Source organism: Gymnoscopelus microlampas, assembly GCF_963454915.1.
Source record: "Gymnoscopelus microlampas genome assembly, chromosome: 1".
Lineage (NCBI taxonomy): Eukaryota > Metazoa > Chordata > Actinopteri > Myctophiformes > Myctophidae > Gymnoscopelus > Gymnoscopelus microlampas.
In genome coordinates, this window is record NC_139962.1 from 58,727,706 (window position 1) to 58,754,121 (window position 26,416).

At 40.4% G+C, this 26,416-nt stretch overlaps 1 protein-coding gene across 1 annotated transcript; it reads left to right on the plus strand.

Annotated features, from left to right (window-relative positions):
- Positions 1 to 4,749: 4,749 nt before the first annotated feature.
- Positions 4,750 to 25,279, plus strand: LOC311061994 (zinc finger protein 280C-like). The gene is made up of 18 exons (XM_084080737.1): positions 4,750 to 4,889; positions 11,718 to 11,854; positions 12,712 to 12,932; positions 13,745 to 13,844; positions 14,249 to 14,470; positions 14,587 to 14,661; positions 15,322 to 15,413; positions 17,017 to 17,210; positions 19,844 to 20,001; positions 20,589 to 20,689; positions 20,792 to 20,938; positions 21,402 to 21,536; positions 21,654 to 21,904; positions 22,231 to 22,371; positions 22,476 to 22,547; positions 23,017 to 23,132; positions 23,226 to 23,247; positions 23,875 to 25,279. Exons 2-18 carry the CDS (start codon positions 11,725 to 11,727, stop codon positions 24,350 to 24,352), a joined length of 2,655 nt encoding a protein of 884 aa, XP_083936863.1. The 5' UTR covers positions 4,750 to 4,889; positions 11,718 to 11,724; the 3' UTR covers positions 24,353 to 25,279.
- The last annotated feature ends 1,137 nt before the right edge of the window (positions 25,280 to 26,416 follow it).

Consider the following 26,416-nt stretch of genomic DNA (forward strand, 5'->3'; position numbering starts at 1 on the left):
ATATTAGTATTTTTTTGCTACTGAGTGTACAGCACTTTGGTTCAACACTGTTGTTTTAAATGTGCTCTATAAATAAAGTGGATTGCATTGGAAAAAGCACAGGGAACTGGTTAGCAGAAAGAAGGAGCAGGAATTGTGGTGAGAGACATAATGATACAAAGATATGATTGATTGACGCTTCACTGCGTCATTGGAGCGTGTGAAAGAAGTTGAAGCCAACTCAACTTTGTTTTGTAGTGCGTCAGCCCCTTCACGTAGTGACGGGCATCAGCTCCATTGCAAATTAATTGTAGCCTGTTGCTTTGTCACTGCTAGTGTGAAAGCAGCTAGGGTGAGAGTTGGCACTGGGAGCTAGAGCTGCCAGTCCATTAAAGTCAGGTTGGTAGCTACTGGTTGCACTTTTCAGTTAGGCAACAAGGTATCTGTCACTGCTGGTCAGTACTTTGACTTGAACGCCTTCATGTGAGAAAACACAGAACACACAACCTTCACGGCAACTTGTGCACTCATGATCAAACACCATTCTGATGAAAATCGCCAACATAATTGGGTCAATATATAATTGCGGGACTTTTGAAGTCCATGGGATATAACTTGCATGCATTTTATTAAAAGTAAAAAAAAAAAAAAAAAAGCTTTTAATGTTCATTATGATCATGTCTTTACAAATACCATCATTATTCACTATGGAAACAGTCACTTATTAATACAAAATGGCTGGATATCACTAAAATGTCAACTAAATAACCAAATTTAATAACAACCTTCTAATTAGTTAAACAACACTAAAATGAGCTTAATCAAAAATTGTTTTGATCGTTTTATTTTTATAAAGCTAAGATAATCATGGCAAATACAATGTTTTTCTAAATATATCAATATTGTATGGAAAATAACACATTTTATCTGTGTCCGAAAAATCACTGTCAACTAAGTTACCCATTACAAAAACACCTCTCAAGGAGGTGACTCATTTCCAAATCACATGACCTGGTCCACATGATGTCATTAACTGGAAAAACGGGATGGCAAGACTCCAAGGTATGTTCTTTCTCCTCTTTCTAATTATTTAACATGAAGTAGTGTGTGAGTCAAGTGTGGATTTATCACATGTCAACAGTGTTACTACAATATTGTTATAAATAACTTTCAATTTCAATTTTACTCAATTGTATATCTAATATTTAGAAGAATCTTTCTGTAAAAATGCCATGTGGTGTTTGGTGATAGGCTGCCATGTTGATTTTAGACCTGAAACCAGCAACTATGTCAACTATGTTACCTGTCAACTATGTTACCCTGTAAAGGTAACTTAGTGGACTAAGTAACATAGCTGACAACATAGTTGATAACATAGTTGATGTTCTTATAGTTTTCAGGAGTTAATTTACTATTTACTATTCTAACTGTACAGTACATAAAAACACTGTTTTCCATAAATATTATAAAAGGTAAACTTGTTTTTCAGGAAAATGCCACGATTATCTGCTGCAGAAAAGCAGCATCGGTATCGTGCACGGCGAGATGCCGACCCTGCAAAAAGGGAGGCATACCTAAAAAAAGGCCGGCAGAATTGGAACAACATGAGAAGAGAAGGAAAAGTTAAGACTGTGTCTGAACTGAGTGAGAGAGAGAAGCGTTTAAAGAGAAAGTTCTGGAGGAGAGCCCAGCAAGAGAGCAGAGGCAAAAAGAAACGGGCTTCTGCTATCGCCAACATCACCCCACCCATAGGTCCTGAAAGTGATGAACAACCACCCGTTCCACAACCAGGAACATCAAGGTTAGAAGGCTATGTAGAAAGTACCTGAAACAGAACATGTACAGTATGTTTGGGGTGGAACTCCAGGGCCTGTGATTGGGCCACGAGGCCGCTATTCAGACAAGCCAGTGGGCCAATCATGTTACGTATGTCTCTGTGCTCTGTGGGCCGGTGCTACTGAAGGATTGGCCTTCTCCACTTGTGACGTTGCGAGGCGTTGTGAACTTGTAGATCGTCTATTTTCACAATTTCTTTCTTATATTATTTGACAATTTTGCCAATATTTGACCAGTTTTTATAGTCTAGTAGTTTGTTGCTTTATACTTGCATACTTTTTTTTAGGTATTAAAAAGGTCTTAAAAGTTCATAAATTGTCACTTCACTGTCATCTGAGAACCACTGGGTTAGAGCAAAGAGGAGCTAAGAGTGTTATAAAATGCTACTGTACTGTATTATGTTAGTGCAAGTACAATATGTGCAGACCTACAGTGAGGGGGTTATAGGAGTCGTTCCACGAAACCGGTACGATTTGCGGTCCCTCTGACCTTTTTAAGTGTATTGTATCCATCAGGTCACCAAAATCACATTTTAAAAGCTTTTTAAAATCAATTGAAATGTTACCTTGAATATTGTGTAAACAATTTACATACATTTTATATCATAAATTATCTTGCTTTTTTCAGTAGACACCACCTATTTTGTAATTTTTTTCATGTCCCCCATGGCCTTCGATGAAAGTGGACTTGAGATATGACTATTTAATGTAAAAAGGAAAATACATTTTTACATACATACATACATACATACATACATACATACATACATACATACATACATACATTCTCTATTTTGTATTCTTCTACCTTTTTGGGTTGTCAATCCAATCTCATGTAAGTTGCATGAGAATCTAGGCTTTGTAGCTGAGAAGTTCAACCAGCTGAAACTTGAGCTGGTTAACTCAAGTGAGTTGAGCTTGTGAGCTTGTGAGTGAGCAACTCACTTTTTTCCTTCTGTATGTGCAGACCTACAGTAAGGGGGTTGATTGATTGATGTACTTTATTTAGTAAGACATGAGAACAACAGTACATGGAAGTACAAATTCACAATACGAGGTCTACTAAACTGGAAGACTTATTAAAGCACTGAGCTTGTTTCAAATGAGTTCCCCACGCACACAAATCATGATGACATATAAGAGACAGACAGATATACACAAACTACTATAGAATGTCATACAATCAGTTTACAGGTTACTGGTATGAAGAGTGAGAAATATGTACAAAAAAGAAGAAGGAGAGAGGGGGGGGGGGGGGGGGGGGGTAGGGGGGTAGGTTAGGTTAGGACTTAGACAGGGGCCATTTTCCAATTGCAGCCTCCTGAAGGTGTATCTTTAGGGCAGTTTTGAAAGAGAGTGTGGTTTTACACTCCTTTACTCCTTTTGGTAGGGCGTTCCACATTTTTGATGAATAGGGTTATAGATTGAAAGCAGTATCCCGAGAGAAGACAGACTATGCACCCACTGCACACAAAAGGAAGTGGAAACCGAGCTACACTTCCTAACCGTCTGTCCATTGTACCAAGACATCAGAGACACATACTTCCCACAGATTACAACCACACACAGAGACTTTGAAAACATGACCAACGACAAAAAACTCCCATATCTGCTGGGCGAAGTACAACAATGTGCAAACACAGCAGCAAGATTCGTGAGTTGTTGTGATAGGAGAAGGATATCGAACGGAACACAACCACCCTAAAGACTAATCATTGTGTATATTCCTGCACTATACCTGCACCCAGTGATCTTGGTACATAGAAATTGATCTATTGAAGATTCTGACTTTCAAATGTACATTTTTTGTTTTGATTGTATTGCTGTATTGTTGTATTGTGCTTTTTGCTTTGGCAATGTAAACGTATGTTTTCTCATGCCAATAAAGCCCTTTGAATTGAATTGAATTGAATTGAAAGCTGAAAAAACTGAATGCTTCAGTAGACTTTCCAATTCGATTCAAAGGTGCTTTATTGGCATGAGAAAACATTGCCAAAGCAAGTGTCAAAATATAATAAAAACAGTTTAAGTTTAAAATGGGGAAAGTGGAAAAACTGTACCTGTGGATAGCCTGGTTTCTATTCACTGCGTTATTCTCAGATCTGGTCTAAAGCCCGCCTACTGTATCCGGTAATTTCTACGCACACATACAATGTACTAACAGGCCCTTTCTGTATCCGCTCTCAACCGGATATGCAGACTGCAAAACGAACTCCCCACCATGGCCTTCTCCTCACGGTGATTGGTTCCGCAGGAAAGTGTTTACTTCCTCCTCCGCCCCGCCGGGTCTGGAGCAGGGTTGCCATGTCCGCTTATTATAAACGACTTTGGGCTTCTTTTTCTGTAAGGTTGCTTGTAAATATCGGTTGTTGCAGTTTTTTTGGGCTTGTAATTGCTTATTTTGAGCTTTGTTTAAACCAGTAGGTCTTAAACATTTTCATGTCAAGGACCCCCAAGTTAATATGTATTTGTCTGCAGACCCCCATCTGGAAAAAAAGAAGAAGTATATTTTGTGCCAGGGACACCCATACAAGATTTGTGTTGTTAAGATGTTTCGAAAATATTCCAGATTTTCCACATCTTAAAGATTGTTTTGAAAATAGCAGATCTACAAGTTAACAACGCGTTGCATGAGCTTGTAGATCGGCTATTTTCAAATAGATGCTACTATAGGTTTAAAGTGCAGTGCCCATGTGGCCTAGTATAGTAGCCCTAGAATGTCTGTGATCTTACGTACATTGCAAGTATTGTGTGTGTGTATGTAACATTCTTGGGCTAGTACTACTGTAGTACTTTTGGGCTTGTTTTCCTAGACGGTCTGTAGTTCTTTTGTTTTGGGCTTGTTTTGCTAGAGACCTGGTTGCTTATTTCTCTCACAAAACCTGGCAACCCTGCTGTGCTGTCTGTGGAGTTTTTTTTTAGGATACTTGACCAACAGAGAGTCTCCAGTCAGTCAGTCTGGTGGTGGGTCCAAATAAACCGACGTTCTATGGGTTTGTTTTGGTGCTAAACAAACGTTGTTCGCCGGGCATTCAGTCTCTTAACTCGCACCGGGGTGCCGGGGCATGAGTGAAGGTAAGCTGAGTGTTATTATGACGTTGTTACAAGAGCCATTCCTTTGTCTGAAGGATGGAGAGAGAGAACAGGAGACAAGACGCACATTATTACCCAGCAGCCATTGCCTCAAAAATAATGCTAGCTAGACCCCCTAGCTTAATGCTAACGTTAGCCTCCTAGCTATGTTGGTACTTAGGCGTTAGCTGCTCCACTGCGTCTTTAACCAGTTATAATGTTGTTTACGTGTTTATAACGGGCTTGTGTTTACTGGTAACGTTGTGTAACGTGTGAATTCAGTTGACAGAGACAACCGTATTTACAGTGTAGGAAACGTTCTATAAGCATGGACGCTAGCTTGCCGTGGCACTGCGCTAGCTAACGCTAACGTAGCCTGAGTTTTAATAGCTCGTCCGAAAATAGCGGATCTGCAAGCTCACAACGGGTCGCGAAGCGACGCGTTGTGAGCTTGTAGATCGGCTTTTTTTCGGCGCGCCACAACCACACGTTACATACACCCCTGTAATCATCTTGCACCGCCCCAGATGTGTATGTAACGTTATGGGGTTTTGTGTATGAATAATTAAGAATGCTCTGAATTCATGTATAAGATGACTTCTATTGCACAGAAAACATTTTCATTCATTACGTGCAAAAAAAGGAAAACGACATGAGGATAAATCTCATGTCGAGTTGTTTCTCCCTCTCAACAACACAGGCTAAGATAATGATCACCACAGTGAGCAGAATGCAAACATGATTTATATATTCAGATTGTACAAACCATACACTGAAATCTATTATGAATCGATCAGCATCATGCCTTTTACATCTGGGGTCTCCAAATCAAAGTCCTCGCAAAGAGGTTTGGTATAGAGGGAAAAAGGCTAACCAAGTACAGAGCCAACTGTCAAGTTTAGTATTGAGGCTTTAAGTGGTTAAATGTCTGATAATTACACATTAGTTGTACAACATTGAAGATTGTGCTGTAAAACAAGTCTATGAGGCTATCTATGAAATCAATGAAAAAGTTTAATCTGCAACAACATATGGGACATTCTACCAGAAATGTACATTTTCTGTTGTGGAACTGTTACAGTTAATATATAATGTATAATCCCAAAATGTGTATAACTGATTAGATGGTTGATTTCTGTGAGTTCTTCTGTAAAGGAATATACTATTTATTAGGTGCTCAGATCTTTTTTCTTTACTTAAAAAACACTTTTTTTTGGTCCCCCAGCCAAACGTATCTTTCAGTTTCGCCTTTCGCTGTGCTAAAAGCTGTTATTTAGGGGAAAAATACCTTGAATGATGAGTTTGATTTATCATTCACATGGTTTGATTTAAAAACTGAAATTATACTTACATTTTACAAATAAATAGTATTTAAAAACGGTCCCCATGTTTTGGGTCAGTCCTATTTCATTTACATAAAATACTTCATGAAAAGTGGGCAATGTGCCTTTAAAGCTGTGACTTAGAGGAAGTGTCATCATTTGGAAGTGACATCATTTGGCCAAGATACCACCACTGCACCAGGACACTGATCAAAGGTGAGTTCTGTCTTTGAATTATATAATTTTTTTGCACATTTATTTAGGACAAGCTAAAGTGTCCTAAATTCCTGGGATATTCCAAGATATCCCAGAAAAGAACACAATTGTTGTAAATCCAGAATGCGTCTAAAAAGGTTACTGAAATTCCTTGCTTACAAGCTAACAGATTTAGCTATGTGTTCAACCACAAACGGAACAATGCAGTTAAAATGGCTGACCGTCAAACCATGTCACATCAGACCCCTCTCGCAGCACGGTGTGACAGGACCTGACAGCCCTGTGACAGGTCCCAACGCCCCTTTCAGACTGAGCGTCGCGCAAAAAAAGAAGAATGAAGCTAGGCACGAAGCTAGAAGCAATGATTGGTCATGTCCGAGGTTATGAGTGGCAGCTGTCACTCATTTCTCAGTGTGTGCCTGCTATGCTTGTGTGGTGAAAAAAAGACAGGCTGTATGAACACGTATTTTGAAAAGAAAAATCTGAAATAGCAGCTGTAGATGAGAAATTAGTCAAGATTGGAATCGATTACTACAAGACCTATTAATGCACCACCAACATGTATAGAATGTTTATAAATAAGCTGCCGTCTGCACACACAGGAGACTGGGGTGCCGTTCCAGACCCTCATGGCTCGCAGGCAGGCAGGGACAAAAGCCATGTTTATAATCGTAATAAGTAAGCTTAAACCAACTGCATCACAAGAACAATGTTGGTCTAAGTAAGAGAATCTATATTTTATCTACACACAGATTAATAAGTAAAAAGAAAAAGTCTGGTGCAATATTCCCTGGTTTTAATGCAGTTGGTCGCTTCTCCCACAGACAGAGAACATTGTTCTTTCTCTGGAGTGGGAGGAGCAATGGGGGAAGAGGGGGGCTGTGATTGGCTGGACGCTAGTGCGCTAGCTTCACACTAGCTTGAAAGCGCAGGGTTTGGTAGGTTTGAAGCCACGCCTTTTGTTGTCTTGCTTCACGACGCTAAGGAAAAGCATGAAACGTTGGTCTCCATAGACATTCCATTGAAACTTGAAGCTTGTATTTTGCGCCATTCTGCTCAGTGTGAACGGAGCTTTACAAATGAATGGCTCTTTCTTTTCACAACCTTTATTTGGATATCATGCATTTAACACATGCCATTGTAAAACATTATTTTAATTAAGAGATATTCACTACTTTGATGCTGTACTAATTATAACAAATTCCTACAGATTACAGTAAGATGGCTCCAATCAGTGCAGCTGAGAGACAAAAGCAATGTCGTGCACGACGGAATGCAGACCCTGAGAGAAGAGAGCAACATCTTCAAAAAGAAAGGGAGAGATGGAAGCAGAAACTGCCAAGGAGGAGTGTTCGGGAGTTCAATGAGCAGGACCAAAGACATAGGCGCAAACTCTGGAGAGAGCAACAACAATGGTCTAGGCTTAAGAGAAAGGCCACAGATCCAGAGTCAGGGTCTTCAAGGTCTCGTTTCCCTCTACACAAAATCTCTTTTTCCCCGAAAATAGCCGATCTACGAGCTCACATGTGTCACGTTGTGAGCTTGTAGATGTACTATTTTTGAAAAATGTTCCCCCTAAAATGCTGTGATCAAGTAATTAGAAAAGACTACATTACAGTTACCACTTCATAGTGGAAACAGTCACGTTTCACATTCTCTGTCGTGCATCCTTCGGCCCTATTGGGGAAACATGCTTGTGCAAAATGCATGAGAACTAGAACTTGGGCTTTGTAGCTCAAAAGCTTCACAGCATGACGTTTCTCAGAACTCCTGAACTCTGAATCTTTGATGGCAGATATCTGCTGTGACCACCAACAAAGAGTGCATGTACAATGACTGTGAGAAGTGCAACGAGAAGACCTTTCCTTTGCTCATCGAGTATGAAGGTTCCACCCGGGTGGCATACACGCAGTGGGTCACAGAGGACACAAAAGGACAATGCTGAAACAACCTTCAGGAAGACCATCAAAAGGGAGGTTGAGAGCATGTTCGATGATCTCGTCGAACTCTACACCGTCATGCTTGGAAAACTAAAACGCCATGCCTCCAACATCAGACAACAGTACAGATACTGCAGGGAACTGAAGAGGAACATGGCTGAGAACGAATGCATAACACACGTGGACATGTGGAGAATTACACATGTAATATGCAGTTCAAGTCCAAGCAGCGCACTTTGGTGAATCCCATGAGCAAGCAACGCTGCACACTGGAGTTTTATATGTAGGACCAGATGCGGAGCTAGTGTGCTTCATTTCAGCACCATCACAACAGAGGACCCCCAGCTATATGAGAACATTTAAGCTCAGTTCTGTCCCTTGTCAATAAACACTTCCCTGCTGTCACAGTGGTCACCGGGATGTGAGCTGGATGTGCACTGTGGAGAACAATCTACACTGTACTGTACATGCTATATGCTACAACACAAAGGCATTCAGCCTCAACACACCAAGCACATCGACAACAGAGGTGATCGAATGGGGTCCAGAAGTAATTCAAAAGTGGTGTGTCATAGCACATTATGGAAAACTCCACCCGTACTATATATGTCCGGGAAGCTCAGTCAGTAGCATGGCTTCGGTGCGGCAAGTCGTGCGGTAAGTACTGGGAGCTGATGATACGTGTGGTGCTCCACCTGTGCAATCCATCTCCCAGGGGTCTAGCCGCTAAGAGTCTAGCGCATTGTAACGTGGATAGACTCTGATACCGAGTTTGACAATGAGCCTCTCCGACCTACTTATCATGCATCATCACTGCCATTGATGAGGTTCAGGTGCAAGTGAGATGCATGCACCGTGTGGGAGTGAACCGATTCCTCTGGCCCACCAGAGAGGACATGATCTGGTCTGGCACATGTTGGAGGTTGTCATTTGTCTCGTTTCACCTCCTCAGCCTGTAACCTCTAAACCTCCCAGCACCATGAGATCCAAAAGGACATTTACACAAAGCATGTGTAAGGTTTAGAAAATGATTGTCTATTGAATTGCGTGTTGATTCTTTTTTGGTTACTACAAGCAGACATGCAGGGTTTTTTATTTGATTTTCTTCTTTATACCCTTCTAGATGTTCCATTGTTATTGGATCTGGCCATTTTATTGTTGAATTAAATGTTTTTGTATGGAAATGCAAATGTTTTGAAAGTTAATTGAATTAAAAATTGGATGTTTGTACTCTCTGTTCTCTGTTCTAATTCAGTCTTAATTACTGTGTATGGCCGTGGCTGAACTTTACCATATTTCTCTAATATTGCATCACATTAGCATTACATAAATAATGTGTAACCAAAACTTAATTTAACATAAATCATAACTTGTCCTAGACAGAGCATGTGAGCGGAGCGGAGCGCGACCGGAGCGGTGAGCGGAGCGACGCGATTTTGACGTGAGCGCGGAGCTGGTTATAAAAAGGTTGGAGCGCTACTCAGAGCGAGGACCGCCTCCCGCTCCAGGCCGCCCTCGCGGGGGCCGCGCACCGAATGTTTGAGCATGCCCGGTCGCACGGACTCAGAGACACACAGACATCCGCAGTGCACAGCGCACCGAGATGTCATTAGAATTTCTACTTTCTTTTTCTTTTCTTTTTTTTACTGTTGAGCGACCCGGTTTGAGCGGAGCGTGGAGCGAGATTTGCGCAAATCAACGTGAGCGAGGAGCGACGGGGAGCGGAGCGCGGGGGGGTTTAACATGAGCGAATAGCGAGCGGCATTTCAGCCCCCTGGAGCGCGGAGCGGCATTTTCACCCGCTCCGCTCCGCTCACATGCTCTGGTCCTAGATCAATGACATCAATAAAGTCAGTCCTGTCACAACACCATCAGTCCTATCACACACATGAAAAATGTATCATCTGAGAAAATATTGATGAATTAATCTGTTGAACTGGGTAGACAAATGTCATGTTTTTATAAACGTCCTATGTAAAGGTAATTCTTCACAACTATATAAGTGGCTGGTGGTTATTTTACGCTAACCAGGCATCCACTACAGTTGATTGAAAAGTTGATTATATTTCTTATAGAAAAGATACAATTATTATGATACAATCAGGGGCACAATCAGATACATATTTGTATCAAAGAAATGAATTAGGAAACTATTCTAACATACACATTCGTCTGTGACAGGGCCTTACATTTAAGTGATGAAATGTGTTTAAAAATATTTAATTCAAAGATAGAAACATGCTGAGATGGCATGATATATTTTTCTCATAGTCCAACATGTTCTCCACACAACTCAATGTTTAGATTCAAGAATAACCAGTTATTTTCGTGATTTTTAAAAAAAAAGTTGAAATGCAAGTTTCTTGTAAAATGGCCCATATTTGTTCAAGCTTATTTTTACGACATGGCTCATTGGCTCTGTAGAAGAGTCTCTGTCATTGATGAGTTTGCACAGTTGACACAGTGGAATCGGCACAGCTTGTGCTGTTAAAGGACAAAGGGTGGGCCTGATAAGAAAGGGACAACACACCGCAAGACCGCTTGTATTGCATTTTATTTTCAGTATGTATTGCATTTTATCTGCAGTGTGTGGTTTTCCAAATAAAGGTGGTGAGAGATGTAATTGTTGGTACCTGGCCAATAATGACTGTCACGGTTTAGGCTCACAGTACTTGGGAATATCGACACTGATAGGATATTTTCCTAGTTATGCATAGAATTAATAGAAATGGGTATTTGTATTTGAATAGATAAAACCAGGAATAGAATACAAGTTCAGAAGCTTCTTCAATAAAACCTTAATGGTCTGGGATATTTCATAAAAGCAACGGTTAAAGCCTCGCTCTGCAATTTCCTCAGCTGGTTGGCTGTATGTAGAACATTGGTTCTCAAAGTGGGCTCCGGGGACCCCCAGGGGTCCTTGCGGGGGATACCAGGGGGTCCCCAGCAAAATGTGTCACAATAATTTTAACCACTTAAACTATTATTTTATACGTTAGCTATTAAAAAATAGCAGATATGAGCTCGTAGATCTGCTATTTTTGAAAAACTTTTTTTTTTCTTAACGGCGAACATTTTTAACACAAATCTTTGCTTCTGGGGTTCCCTGGCACAACATATTTCCAGGTGGGGGTCTGCGGCCACATACATATCAATTTGGGGGTCCTTGGCACGAAAAAGTTTTGAGAACCACTGATGTAGAACACCAGGAACATCATTTTACATAATGTGATAAATGTTTTAAGGAACTCTAGTGTGGGGCGGCCTCTTTCACGCCGTTTGACAAACGTGTTCAGCCGTGAGATTTAACTTTTGCTTTAATCCATATGCTCTTGTCTGTCCTGCTGTTACAGGTTCATCATGTCTGAACTGTTTATGGAATGTGAGGAGGAGGAGCTGGAGCCGTGGCAGAAACAAATCCCAGAAGTCAACTTGGTAGACGATAACGACGACGACGATGACGACGAGCCCATCTTCGTCGGAGAACTCAGTATGTCACCGTACAGTTGTCTAGGATACAGGGGTCTTCAACAGGGGGTCCGGGACCCCTAGGGGGTCCTCAGAGTTACTACAGGGGGTCCGCTGAATCTTTGTGTGATAGCATTTTTTATTTTACATTAACCACTTGAACCCTAGCATCACTTTTCTGAGGAGAACTTTAGCCAAAAATAGCAGATCTACAAGCTCACAACGCCTCGCAGCGCGAGGTGTTGTGAGCTTGTAGATCGGCTATTTTTGGCAAAGAGGCTATAGGTGTAGAGGGGAAAAAAGAGCAGACCACGTAAAAAAAAAATGTTGAATCTGGAACACAATTTTATACAATATAGAGGGGGTCCCTGCTTCATCTCTCTCTCTCAGCTAGGGGCTCCTTGGCCTGAAAACGTTGAAGACCCCTGGTCTAGGATGTTTTATACACGAATGTACAACATTGCAAGTTATGACATGCGAATCGGATGCTTGTAATTGCCATTCAAGACCTCCACTATCTGTTTGACGTTGTGCCCTTTCTGTATAAAAATGTGTTTGCAAATGGAAAAGAAACAAAATATTTTGAACTGGGGCTGGGCGATGTGGACAAACCCAAATATCAGGATATTTCTTTAAAACAAATCTAAAAATAGCAAAAATAGCCGATCTACAAGCTCACACGCGTTGCATCGTGACAGTGAGCTTGTAGATATGCCATCTAGAAAAAAGAAATCATGAAAATCTAAGTGATTAAAACCAGGAAAAGACTGCGATATTCAACATCCCAGATGATTTCTAGTCTCATCACAATATCCATATAATATTGATCTATTGCCCAGTCCTAATTGCCATATTGTTTGTGACCATTTGTGTTTTCAGCTACTAACCAAAGGAATAATAAGGCTTCACCTGTTAAAGGAAACATGGCAGGAAGACCCGGGTTACCACCTCTTGCTCCTCGCCTCACTAAGGGTCCAGCACAGATGATTCCATCTGATGTGTATATAGATAGGCCTGGCAAAGGACTGAACAGTGCAGCAGCTAGTGCACCACCAGCTATGACGACAATAACTCAACAACCTCTTATTGTTAATAACCAGGTACGTTGTTGGCGTTTTCATTACTTCTTACTCAGTTGGCACATACAGATGAGCACAGATGTTTACTGTGGTCTAATTGCGTGTCATGTATTGTCAGTTCCTTTCAGTGGAGATGTTCAGAGAACTGACAGTGTGTGTGTTTACATGCACACTAATATGCCAATCTTACACTGATTATGGTAATACTGCGAATGTTCAAATAGCCATGTGAACGCCTTTTCTCTAATTGGCTAAATTGAGGTTAAGTATTGACATTATCAAAACCCAATTAAGACCCGCTTGATTTTTGTACACAATCGTATAGAGCAAGGGTTCCCAAACGCTTAAGGCCGCGACCCCCCCAAAATTATAATATTTGAACTTAGTTGGGACTCCCCAACAAACACGAATTGTTCGCATTACATTTACCGTAGTTTGCCTCAGTTCCACAGATAAATATTGAGAAAATAGACTAACTACAAGCTCACAACGCCTCGCACTGCGAGGGTTTGTGAGCTTGTAGATCGGCTATTTTCACGAGCTGAGAAAAAGCGTAGTACAATGCCAAAAGCTTGCCCTTTCTGTGAATAATCACTTTACTGTACAGGTGTTGAGGCAGCTTTGACGAATACTGTAGAAATAGACCATGGCTTTGGTGATAAACAGAAGATGTATGAAATGTAAATGCATTATTGTTTGTATATTATTGGATGAACACTGTAATTGAGCAGGGCTGCTGTGTCTGCAAAAAACATCTTTGTAACTCAAGTTATCAGAAGAATTCTGTTACATTGAAAATCTCACCCAGATATCTTATTTTCTTTTTTTCTTAGGGCTTTATCGTGACACCTTCAGAATTGTCAACCAATCGAGAGTTGATCACCGCCCTTGGCAAACAATACCCCCCTGGGACAACATTCACAATTTTTCCAGGTAAAAAAAATATGTAAATGTATAATTAGTGAAACTTTGGTTAGGTACAGTATATAAAACGACTCTGTAAATATACATTATTCTCTCTATACTCTTTGTCTACTGATTGTGGTATTGTTTTGTTTTACTTCTGGTTAACCACACGAACCCTAGTGTCCATATTCTGGGCATGTAGTAATGGCAAACATTGGGCAAAAATAGCATGTCTACAAGCGCACAACGCCTCGTGAGCGTGTAGATCGGCTATTTTTGGCGCATAGATTTGTTTTTTATTTTTTGGTGAAAGAAGAGGGGGCCTAGTATAGACCCCTGGGGGACTCCAGTCAACAAAGTATAGATGGTTTAAGTGGTTAAATAGGATTTGCAGTATGTATTTCATCTATTATGTATTTATTGTCTTTCAGCAAGCCAACCGCAACTTATGCAGCCCATGACTCAAGCCAGCGTGTTACCTGGTGTTGTCCATAGGCCTCAGGTGCAACAAATCAACAACAACATATTGACCTTGTCCAACGTCCAGAGCCCATATTCAACGGTGTCTCAGCTGTCCAAACCCATGATGCAGTCCGTGCAGAGCTTTTCTGCACCCGTTTCTGCACCCATCAAATCCCAATTCAACAGAATTGGTATGGCTTTGCTTGATACGATTTGTTAAACGATTGATTTTAAATTACATTTGCTAATTAGCTGGCAAACTGCTCAAAATGTAAACATGGATTTTGTTTTGTTTTTGTTTTCACAGACCAAACTTCAGCCAAACGAAAATTTGTAACACAGCAAAGTGAAAGCCTATTAAAAAAGACAAAAGTGGATTTGGGTATGTTAACATTTAACATACATTCCCCTGTTTATAGTTTCCAGTTTCACAATGAACCAACCAGACGTTTAATCTAGGCCAGTGGGTCTCACAGTGGGGTCCTTGGGGCATAAGTGTGCGTGCGTACATTTTGGGGCGGATATTTTAAGGGCCCTGCATACCTTTTTGGGGGGATTATGGGGGGCCTTTTACAGTTATGTTAAAGCAATTTCACACCAGAAATGTAGTACATTGCATGTCTTACACACATTACCACAAACAGTTGATTAACTCAATGCACAACAGGTGTGTAGTAACGCTCATGATTCTTCAAGGAATTAAGCACAATCAAATAGCTTTTCTATTATTTTCTTTTGTATCATTTCATTTAAAGAGATGCATGAGGGAACAGATCTTTGAGGTTACTTATAAGGTTGCTTCACATCACCACACATTGTTAGTTTGTAAACCAAATAGACCAGACCCTTACAGGTCCAAATGGACCTGTAGTGTCATTTGTGCATTTTCAGAATTTTGTGGGTCTGTGGCCTAATGTATAAGAAAACTAGTGGTCCTTAAAATGTAAAAGTTTGAGAACCACTGATGTAGGCGACATCATTGTAATGTGTGCAGTGCTGTGGGTTGCATGTTGATAGTGACACGCCTATTCACTTTCTGTAGCGGCGGGTGTGGTCGACCTAGTGGAGAGTTCAAACTGCCCAAGATGCAATGCAGAGTTCCCGGGACGTGACGCATTGAAATATCATATGAAGGTGAGTGAAAACATTTTTAGCCTTTTAGAACTTCGCTCTTAAGTTTGTCTTCCTAGAGGGTTTGGAGTATGGAAGTATGATCTTTACAGCATGGCTCCAACTAGGAGGCGAGTCGCCAAAAAGAGCAGACCCCCTTTTTGGCAACATGTTTCCTGTAAAAATATTGATAAACGATAATAAACGTGGTTAATAAAAGTGGTTTCTGCGCCAGAGATGCACATTGCACGGCCGATAATCGTTGGTGGCCAATTATCGGTCTGTCCCCAGTGTATTGGCAAGTGTTGTGAATTAAAATTGATACAATTACAACAGAAATGTCAATACTAGCTGCAGTATTTTCAAGTGCACTGTGTCCCCAGAATTAAAACAAGTGATTAATGTAAGTGTTACCATGTTGTAATACTGTAGGTGGTGGCCTGCTATTATTATGGTGCTGATAACATCAGACCCCGAACATAAATGATAGCAGTTCAACCAAAACCACTCGAATGAGTGAGAAAACAAAGCCAAAACAAAGCCATACCAGTTAATCGGCACGGAAAGTGAAATTTATAGTTTCCTGTCGATACAATGTTATGCACTGTTTATTTGCATTCTACGTGTGGTCATTTAAAAACAAATCCAAGTCAATGTTCTGTTCATGTGTTCCTGCACCAGTGCTGAAAACACAATCCTGTGCATTCATTGTGCTATGTATTTCTGTACCAGTACCTGCGAGTATGCCAGTCTATGCCATTCCGATACCACATAATGTATCACATGATATGTCATTTACTGTAATCAATTTTGGATTTTGAACGCTTCAGTTGATTTTGCACTACTGTTTTACACTGTACTTTCTTACTGTACTATTTAAATGCACGGCATGCAGCTGCAAACACGTATCAATGGATTATTTTTCAATTCCTAGATCAGTGGTTCTCAAACCTTTTTTAATTTCAAGGACCCCCATAACTCTGAGAGCGAGTTACAGACCTATAAGGATCGGTTTGGAACCCCCTCAAGGAACCCTGAGAGTCCCTGAACACCACTTTGAGAACCACTGTCCTAGAATATCTTTTTTTTTATTACACACTGGTATCGGATAGGTACTCGGTATCGACCATTAACCCATTAAGACCTGGAACTGTGTCATTTTTAGATTTGAGCTAAAAAGCATTATTTTACACTTTGGGCTATTCAAAAATAGCAGATCTACAAGCTCATTGCGCGGCACCGAGTGCCGCGCTACGAGCTTGTAGATCTGCTATTTTTGAAAAATCGTGAAAATGTGTGCAAATCTTTGAATATGTATATTTTTAAAGCGAACATTTTTAACTCAAATCTTTGCTTTTGGGGGGTCCCTGGAACAACATATTTTGATGGGGGTCCGCGGCCAAATACATATCATTTTGGGGGTTCTTGACATGAAAAAGATTGAGCACCACTGATATAGAAACATAGGTTTTTCAGAAAACTGTTGAGATTTAGGAGACATGTAGAATCGGCTTCAGGTCTCAATGGGTTAAGCAGTTCAGAATCGGGTATCGGGAAGGAAGAAATGGCATCATGGTACATCTCTCTAATCAGGATGAACTTGTGTGAAATGTGTTTTGTGTCTTAGACTTGCAGCATTGTTACCTCCCCGGACCCAACTGCATCCAGCGCCTCCAACGGCAACAAGCGCATCATGTTGGTGTCAGACTTCTACTACGGCAGATATGACGGAGATCCTCAAAAGCAGCAGATTCAGAGTCAGAAAACCAACACGACGTTCAAGTGCCAGAGCTGTTTGAAAATACTCAAGAATAATATCAGGTATGCACGTCTAGTCCACATGGGCATGGTAGTCCTTGTAGAACGTATGTTTCTTACTTATGTGTGTGTGAATTTACAGCAGTTGTTTCATTTACGATGCACAGATAGCGCGTCACTTCGTGCTGCGTTATGAGCTTGTCGACCTGCTTGAAGATTTGTGCAAAGCTTTGAACATTTGTATCTGAAATGTTTGCTTCTGGGGGTCCCTGGAACAAAACATTTTGAGATGGCGGTCCACGGCCAAATGCATATCATTTTGGGGGTCCTTGACATGAAAAAGTTTGAGCACCACTGATATAGAAACATGTGTTTTTCAGAAAACTGTTAGGATTTAGAAGACATTTTGTAGAATCTGCCTCTGGTCTTAATGGGTTAAATAACACTGGGAACGGAAAAACAAACATTTCCCAGTATCAGCTCCAACTCCAAAAATGGCATATACCATAATGTATTATCCCAGATTAAGCCTTTTAATGAGAGAGGAGGCTACGTTTACGTTCCTTTACAAATAAATGCACAATGCCCACTAAAGAAAACATGGGAGAACGGGCCTCCACTCTTTCTCATCACAGTTTTCCACTTAGATGGATGGCAATATCGGCCCGTTTTCCCTCATGGGCCTAAAGATGAAAAATGACTGCTAGTTTAGGTGGCACAAGAACCGCTCCTTTGATTAAATAACTTTGCTTCAGAACATTGCCAAAAAAGGAAAAAAACGCCTCTGTAAGCTGCTTTTAATGGGGAAACACATTTGTACTGCAACCACACTCTCGCGGTGGAGGTCAGGGTTCAGCCGCATACAAACGTCTGTTCGGGGAGCTGAGCTAGCACAATGTACAGGCTGAAAAATGGGCCCGTGCCTTGTCAGGGCAGCGGTGAGAGCTAAGAGGTGAAGACGCTCGGAGAGGATACATCATTAAGCAAAACAAAAAAGCTTTTTGTTTAATTGCTGGTATTATAACGGCCATTATACATGCTTAGAGAGCGGGGAGCAAAGAGAATGGTTAATTTGTCTTGTTCTTTTAAACCTTTTGGGACCTGAAACATGTTACATGGCATGCCGTTGTTCATTTGTTTATGTTCCTTGGCTATGAATTTAAGTACATGTATTGGTATGCATGTGGAATATGGTCACATGGTGGTGGAATTTAGGGCTGGGACTATCGATGATCTTCTAAGGGATTATTCTATCCATTTACTTTTTATTATTAACCCATTAAGACCAGGAACGCATAGCCTACTGTGTCATTTTAGATTTTTTGTTATAACCATTATTTTATACTACTGGGCTATTCAAAAATAGCAGATATACAAGCTCACAGTGCCGCACTACGAGCTTGTGGATCTGCTATTTTTGAAAAATCTTGAACATTTTGTGCAAATCTTTGAATGCGTATATTTTTATGAAACATTTTTAACTCAAATCTTTGCTTCTGGAGGTCCCTGGAACAAAATGTTTTACAAATGTTCGCTTTAAAAAGATATATAAGATTTGCACATATTTTCATGATTTTTCAAAAATGGCAGATCTACAAGCTCATAGAGCCAAAGAAATCTGAAATGGCACAGATACTTTCCCGGTCTAAATGGGTTAATCAAATAATCGAGAATTTGTTTTTCTTTTTAATTATATGTAAATCAACAAATCAACACAAAACATTTATTTTATAATAATCGATCTAAATCATTAGTCTGATTAACCACTTAAGACCTATTTTGTATTTCGTTGTGCAACGGTGTCGCGCAACAATTGCCAGAATAGCTGATCTATAAGCTCACAACACATCATGGTGCATTGTGAGCTTGTACATGTGCTATTTTCTGTGTTTTATTACATTAGTTTGATTTACCGTTGCACCCCCAGTTGAAATTGTATTCTGCCCAATTCAGTCAAGCTCTAGCTGTGATAGAAAGCAAAAGGGCAGGGTTTTTGGACAATCAAGGGTATGACAGGTATTCATATTAATAGAATATTAACTACTATCTAGATCAGTGGTTCTCAACCTTTTCAGGCTGTGACCCCCCCAAAAGAATCTTATTTGAACTGGGGACCCCCCACCCTGACAAGCACTTGGAATTGTAGGAGTTGAGGCATTACATTTAGTTTGACTCTGCTCCACAGATATTGTGAAAATAGCCGAACTACAAGCTCGGCGATTTTCAAATGTTCTTATATTATTTGGCCAATGTTTGACCAGTTTTTATAGTATAGTTTGTTGATTACTTTTGATGCAATAATGTTTTTTTTTTCTCTTTTCTTTCTTTTTTTTGGGGCGGTATTATAAAAGGTGTGAAAGGTCCCTAAATTGTCACTTCACTGTCATCTGGGGACCCCCCCCCCCCCAAAGAAAATCATGTGGGACCCCCAGGTTGAGAACCACTGATCTAGATGAGTTTTAAATGACACTTGAAAATGTGAATTGTTGGGTTTGAGCTAATATAACATGGCAAACAGCGCCTCCATCTGGTGAGCAAGTTACCAAATCCTCTTGAAACCCCAGCAGCCCCTACTCTCAAAACATCACACCAGATTCTTTGCTACAGGGACTTGCTGGCTGATAACCTCCTGAGATCATGTGTGTGTCAAAGAGTTAAATGACCTTTTTTTTTTATTATTCCTATGGCGTTTGCAGATTCATGAACCACATGAAGCACCACCTGGAGCTGGAGAAGCAGAACAGCGAGAGCTACGAGAGCCACACGACGTGCTCGCACTGCTACCGACAGTACTCCACGCCGTTCCAGCTGCAGTGCCACATCGAGAGTGCCCACACAGCCTTCGAATCTTCAAGTAAAAAACACAATGGTCTATTCCGGGGGTCTTCAACTGGGGGGGTCCGGGGACACCTAGGAGGTCCTCAGAGATTTTTTTTTTACATTAACCACTTGAACCCTAGCATCCCTATTATTCTGAGGGGAACATTAGCCATAAATAGCCGATCTACAAGAGCTTGTAGATCAGCTATTTTCATCAGATTGTTACCGTTTCAACTGGCCACAGAAAATGTATATCCCTTATGATCCCTTGTCCGACTGTTTGTAAACGCTATGTGTGTGCGTCACCCAGAGAAAAATAATCCAACCAATGTCCTTCTCGTGCAGCAGCATGTTGAAAATGGGATGTCTCGCGAAACACAGGGGGAAAAAAGTCAACTTGAGATAGAACCGTTTTAATGAAAAAGTTAAACAGGAAGTGGACAACAACGTTTTATACAATATGTAGTGGGGGGGTCCCTGCTTCATCTCCCTCTCAGCTAAGGGGTCCTTGGCCTGAAAAACATTGAAGACCCCATATCTCTAGTCTTTTCAACAAGACATGATGGCACCAGAATTCTAAATGAAGATGCTATTTGTAAATCTTTCTCCCGTTTTCTCCAGCAAACTGCAAGATATGCGAACTGGCATTTGAGTCGGAGCAAGTGCTCCTGGAACACATGAAAGACACCCACAAGCCGGGGGAAATGCCCTACGGCTGCATGGTATGGTGCAAATCAAACTGATTCTGATGGTTTGTGTTCGGTGGTGCATTATAAACGCATGGTTCACTGTAACTTAACACTTTGTTTTACTTGGCCTCGCAGGTGTGCAATTTTAGGTCCTCTTTCTTCTCTGAAGTGGAGAACCATTTCCGAACGGCACATGAAAACACCAAGGATCTGCTCTGTCCCTTCTGCCTTAAGGTTCATCGAAGTACGCATACTTATATGCAACACTACATGAAACATCAGGTAAGTTGCTGAGATTCATAAAAAAAAAAGTGTGCCTTTTTTATATAAAAGATTAGGGGTTCTGACTGACCCGGAACGTTGCCATGTTAGGAGATCCTACTTGGGCTCTGGCACCAGTGAATGGTATAACTGGAAGAGTTGTTGCTCACTTTTGTGTTCCCCATTATCTCCAATGCTACGGCTGGATTGATTTGGTTGCCTGCTGAACACCTTACTGTAATAAATAAAAGGCTGACAGTAATGTCTGCTTCTCTTCACCTGCCCTAAAGGAGCAATAAATACGGTAGAGAGGAACCAAATGAAATGAATCGCTATTCTATAAATAGCCATAGACAAATATATTTTTTACTTTTTAATACCAGTATAATTTTTCTTTTCGGCTGACCAATATGAAACGATGATTGTATTCCTCAGCGAAGCCAATTATTGGTTAACTGTTTTAATTTTTGTTTCCATTTTTCAGAGAAAGGGAATCCATCGATGTGGAAAATGTCGGCTGAATTTTCTTACCTACAAGGAGAGAGTAGACCACAAGACTCAATTCCACAAGACTTTCAGAAAGCCCAAAGCTCTGGAGGGCCTCCCCGCCGGAACAAAGGTCCAACACTATGAATGAGCATTTATCAAATCATGTATCTTTTTTTTATTATTCAAGTACAAGGTTGAAATCTAAAGGAATTCAATATGTGTCTGCTTTTCTTTCCCCTCTCTCTAGGTGACAATACGCGCCTCCTTTGCAGGGAAAGTGCCCGGACCTGATCATTATATCCCTAGCCCAGAAACAAAGGTTTCAAAACCGCCTGCCAAATTTAAGATATCGGATAACATATTCAAGCCTGTGTCTAATGTGGCTGTCTTGGATAAAGTAGAAAAAGTGAAAAAAGTCAAGTCCATCACCATAAAGTCCACTGAGGCCAAGAAGACGGTGCGTAAAGCAAAGACAAACCTGGTCCTGAAGAATCTCAGGTTGGTGTCCAACACACTTAAATCACTTAAACCCTATATACTTAGTTGGTGTCGTCCATGATTAGAAATCCTTTTACCCATTAAGACTGGGAATGCATCTGTATAACCACTTTAACCATTATTTTATACTTTAGCTATTCAAAAATAGCAGATCTACAAGCTCATAGCGCGAAATAGCCAAAGTATTAGATAATGGTTAAAATCGAAAAATGACAGATGCTTTCCCAGTCTTAATGGGTTAAAGAAATGCTTGTTGTTATACTATTGTTTTCAGGTGTTGATTCCACATTTTAACCCTAACCCTTTGCGTATCCTTCCCTCTTCAGAGTCAAGGGTGGCCTTTACACATGCATTGAGTGCCATGCACAGATCGGTGACTTCTTCTCTCATTATCCGGTGATGGTAAATTGTGGTGCATGCACATACCGGACAAGCTGTAAAGAGTCCTTTGCAAATCATATGATAAGGTAAGTCAACGAAATGACCTCATTTGAATTACCAGCACTGAGTCACTCAAGCTCCCCTTGTGTTCATTTGCCAAGTGTTTTAACTGTTTTCCCCCCCATGTTAGATTTCATAGTTCCATCACCAAAAAAGACAGAAAATGGAAAACAGATCACCGGAAATCTCGAAATATGTTCAAGTAAGTGAAGTCAAACAAATGTTCATAGTATTCGTGAGCATATTTTCATTAAATATTGACTGTACCCAACATAACCTAGATCAGGGGTGGGCAACTTTGATGATGGAGAGGGCCACTATATTTCCATATGCTGTCGTGCCATATGCTATGTCACACAAAAGTAGCAAAATATTTTTGAATTGGAATCCTGATTTTTTTTTTTTTTTTTGCCATTTCTTGCTATTTCTTGGAATCCTGAAAAGTAACATTTTTGTTTAATTTCAAATGCATTTAGTTGTACTTATGTTAACTTTATGAACTTAGACCGTTCCCAGTCTTAAAGGGTTAAGTGATGGTGGGGGCCGCATGTGTCCCCCGGACCGCCAGTTGCCCATGTATGACCTAGATGTACTTTACATTATGTAGTATGTTGCACCATATCTGTATGGAATTCAACAGGAATGAAAGTTACACTTTTGCTGTTTTGCAGATCAACCCTGGTGTGTCTTAACTGTGACTTTATTACAAGTGCACCCAATGGTGATGCAATGACAAAACATCTAATTGAAAGACCAAGTCACGTATGCAGAGTACTTCAGGAGAAAGGTATTAGCATTTTTTTTTTAAGTTGAACACCAATAAGCATGGTATGTCTTTGTGCAGAGTCCTTTTAAAATCTCTTGTTTTATAATCCTGCAGATGGCAAAGGTGAAGATAAAAGGTGAGCAATGACGACAGTTATCCATGAGTTGTACTGGAGAATGTTGTATCAAAAGATTGTAGAATTTGAAAGATATCTTTCAAATTGTATTGGCAAAATGTATCTCAGATTATCAGAAGAAGGGTTAAAATATCAGCTGAATGGACAAAATGGGTATAGAATATCTGATCCCTCAACAAGTTACTGAAAATACAACTTTAAAACTACACTATAAACTTTACTATAAAACAGGCCATTCTGTCTCTTGTATTTCTTTCATTTATGTTTGATGCATGGATGTGGTGTATATTTTCAGGGCTTCGTAAGCCCTGCTGAGCCATGTGGCCCATAGGGAAGGAGCCTATGTCCTGTTTCTGTAGCATGAGGTGGATTTATGTACAAGTACACCCCCTGGACATGACGCTAGTATGTCACAGGGACTTACCCCAATCCAACCCTTGATACTTAGCCCATCTACAGGCTCACAACGCGTTATGCTGTTGTGTGTTCTGTCTTCTAGATCTTGTAGATTAAGCTGTAGAATAGTTGTCTACTCTAAATGAAGAAAGAAAGAAAAATGAAGAATTATTATGAAATGTACTTTGAAATTAAAATGCTATAAATAAATTGTCCTTTCATTTCATCCAGGCGTCCTGCGTTAGTGGAGCCAACACCAACAGGGCTCTTACTCATCGTTAGATCTGCGCCTGCTGCAGGACCAAAGGTGACGGACACGGCACAAGTTAAAAGTGTTGAATCCGGAGGCGGTGGTCTTGAATGCGAGGCGGCCACTGTCGAGGAAACCGATGAAGCGTCGAAGCGAAGATCCTCGGTCGCCGACCGGCACAGTGACCTAGCGGAACCGATCCTCGTGGAGGACGACGCCGAAGAACAACAGAAGCCGTCAGAGCTGCGTTCGTCGTGGCCCGTGGACGGCGCGGTGGCCGTGGATCCGTCTCAACAGTCTCTGGGTAGCTCGGTGGACTCGGATGTGGGAGAGCAGGACACCGCTACCCTGGAATCCCCCATGTATTATATGGACTCACTGTCCAATCATATTGTTGTACCTGACGATCCAGTTCATGACAGTGACCCTCCTCATGTCGAACCAGAAAATTCTGCGTAACATTGAATAGAGAAATTAGTAGTTCATAGGGTATGTTCTTTTTTTATTATTGTGTTTTACCTTCCTTGAGGAAATACTGTCGATGGCTACCAATGTCCTGGATATTTGTCATTCTTTCATTTATAGAGGGAATTTTTTGGGCTAGCCACTGTCAGCAGCCGGACGACCTTGTACCACTATTCACTAAATATTGTCGAGCTTAAATATTATGTGAAACGTGTTTGATCATTAATAAAAAAATACTTCAACCAAGAATCAATTTCCTTCAGCTGCAGGTTATGTTTTCAATTTAATTCGTGCAGACATGAGTAAGCTTCCCTATCTTTGCATCCAGGCCAGACACTGTAACTTCCTTTTAACCACTTAAACCCTATCCAATTAGTTGACTGGGGGCTCTATAATGGGTCGTTCTTGTTTTCATTCATATACCAAATCTCTTTGCAGACTCGATGTTTGCCCCAGAAAAGGAATACTAGGGTTCAAGTGGTTAATCAGAGGATGTCGACTCACATTCACATTTCTAATGCATTTTGCTAAACAATTCCAAATATAAAGTTGTATGAATAACAAAGCTGCTTTTTTTATTGTATCTTTAGTTTTTCTTAGTTGTAGTTTTTATTTTGTTAAGCTTTTGTTGTCCTATTAAGTTGGTAATCCCCCCTTCAGTTTTTTTTTTTGTATCAAACGGTTTTATGTTTTGTAAATAAATACGACATAATCTTGGACTAATGTCTTTGTTTTAGGCAGTTGAGAACTGTAGATGGACTGACTGCAGCTTGCAATTATATCTGAAAATGTTTAGTTCACTATTTCCTGAAGTTCTGTTTGTGACCACCAGGTGGCGATTTAATACTAGACACAGGAACAATGCATGTAAGTAACATCGAATGGTTCAAAACAAATAAAATGTGTATGTTTCAAATTTTATTAATCCCTCCCGTGGTATCTGAAAGACCTTTTTATCTAATGAAAATACCATAAAGGTTAAATATAGGAGCTCAGGGAGAAGTAGAAAAGAACGGGGGAATAATCGGAGGTCGAGGACATGGTATATATTTGGTGAATTCTGACTAAATGCTCAGCAATAATGGTGGAAAATGTACTCAAACGTTTTACTCCAGTAACAGTATCAATACTGCAATGTAAAAACAGTGTTACCAGTAAAAGTCTGGTAATCAAAATGTACGTGAGTAAAAGTACAAAAGTATTGGCATCAAGACATACAAAAGTACAGTAACAGAATCTGAACACAGATTAACCTACAGAGGTCTTCAACAGGGGGTCCGCGAAATTGTTGTTCGATTAGATTTAAAAAAAAAAAATTATAAAACATTTTTTATATATTTTTTCAAAATGTTCCATTTGTCTTTATGGCTAACTCACTGTACCTTGTACATGTTTTTTTTTTTTTTTTTTAAGCATGAATATATTAATCTGTATTATTTTAATAGCTTAGTATTGAATGCACAATAACATGGTCTGTTTATACATATGAAACACAATTTTATACATAATTATACAATATATGTTGTAGCCCCCCCCCCCCACCCTACGAGGTATAGGGCAGTGTTAATCAACTGGTAATCTCTCAAGAACAGATTCTGCTCTGCGTAGAACAAACAGCAGAGGTCGCTGTTTTTCATTTTCAGTTGGGTCTGGCTCATGGTCTGGCTACGCGTAGCCTCGGAAACCCATGGCTTTTTTTTGTAGGCTACGCGAGACTAATCAACTGGTGGCCTGCGGTCCAAATCCGGCCCCAGCGGAGCTTTCTTGTGGTAAATGGCAATGTAAAATTAAATGCAAAGAATTGTTACTAGATGGTTGGTTGTACAGGATGAACATTTTGAATTTTGGTTGTCATGGAAGCGTCTCGTATGAATGAAAGTTTTTTTTCATTAGTTTTGTTTGAGCACCTGGGTAATAAGAGCACATATGATGTGTTTGAAGTGGATGAAGATGGGGAAGATGGAAGCTGGACAAAGTCCACACAAAACTAACGCATACACGCTAATGGATGCATAAGGAGAATCATTTATTTGCTTCTCCATCTTCATCCACTTCAAA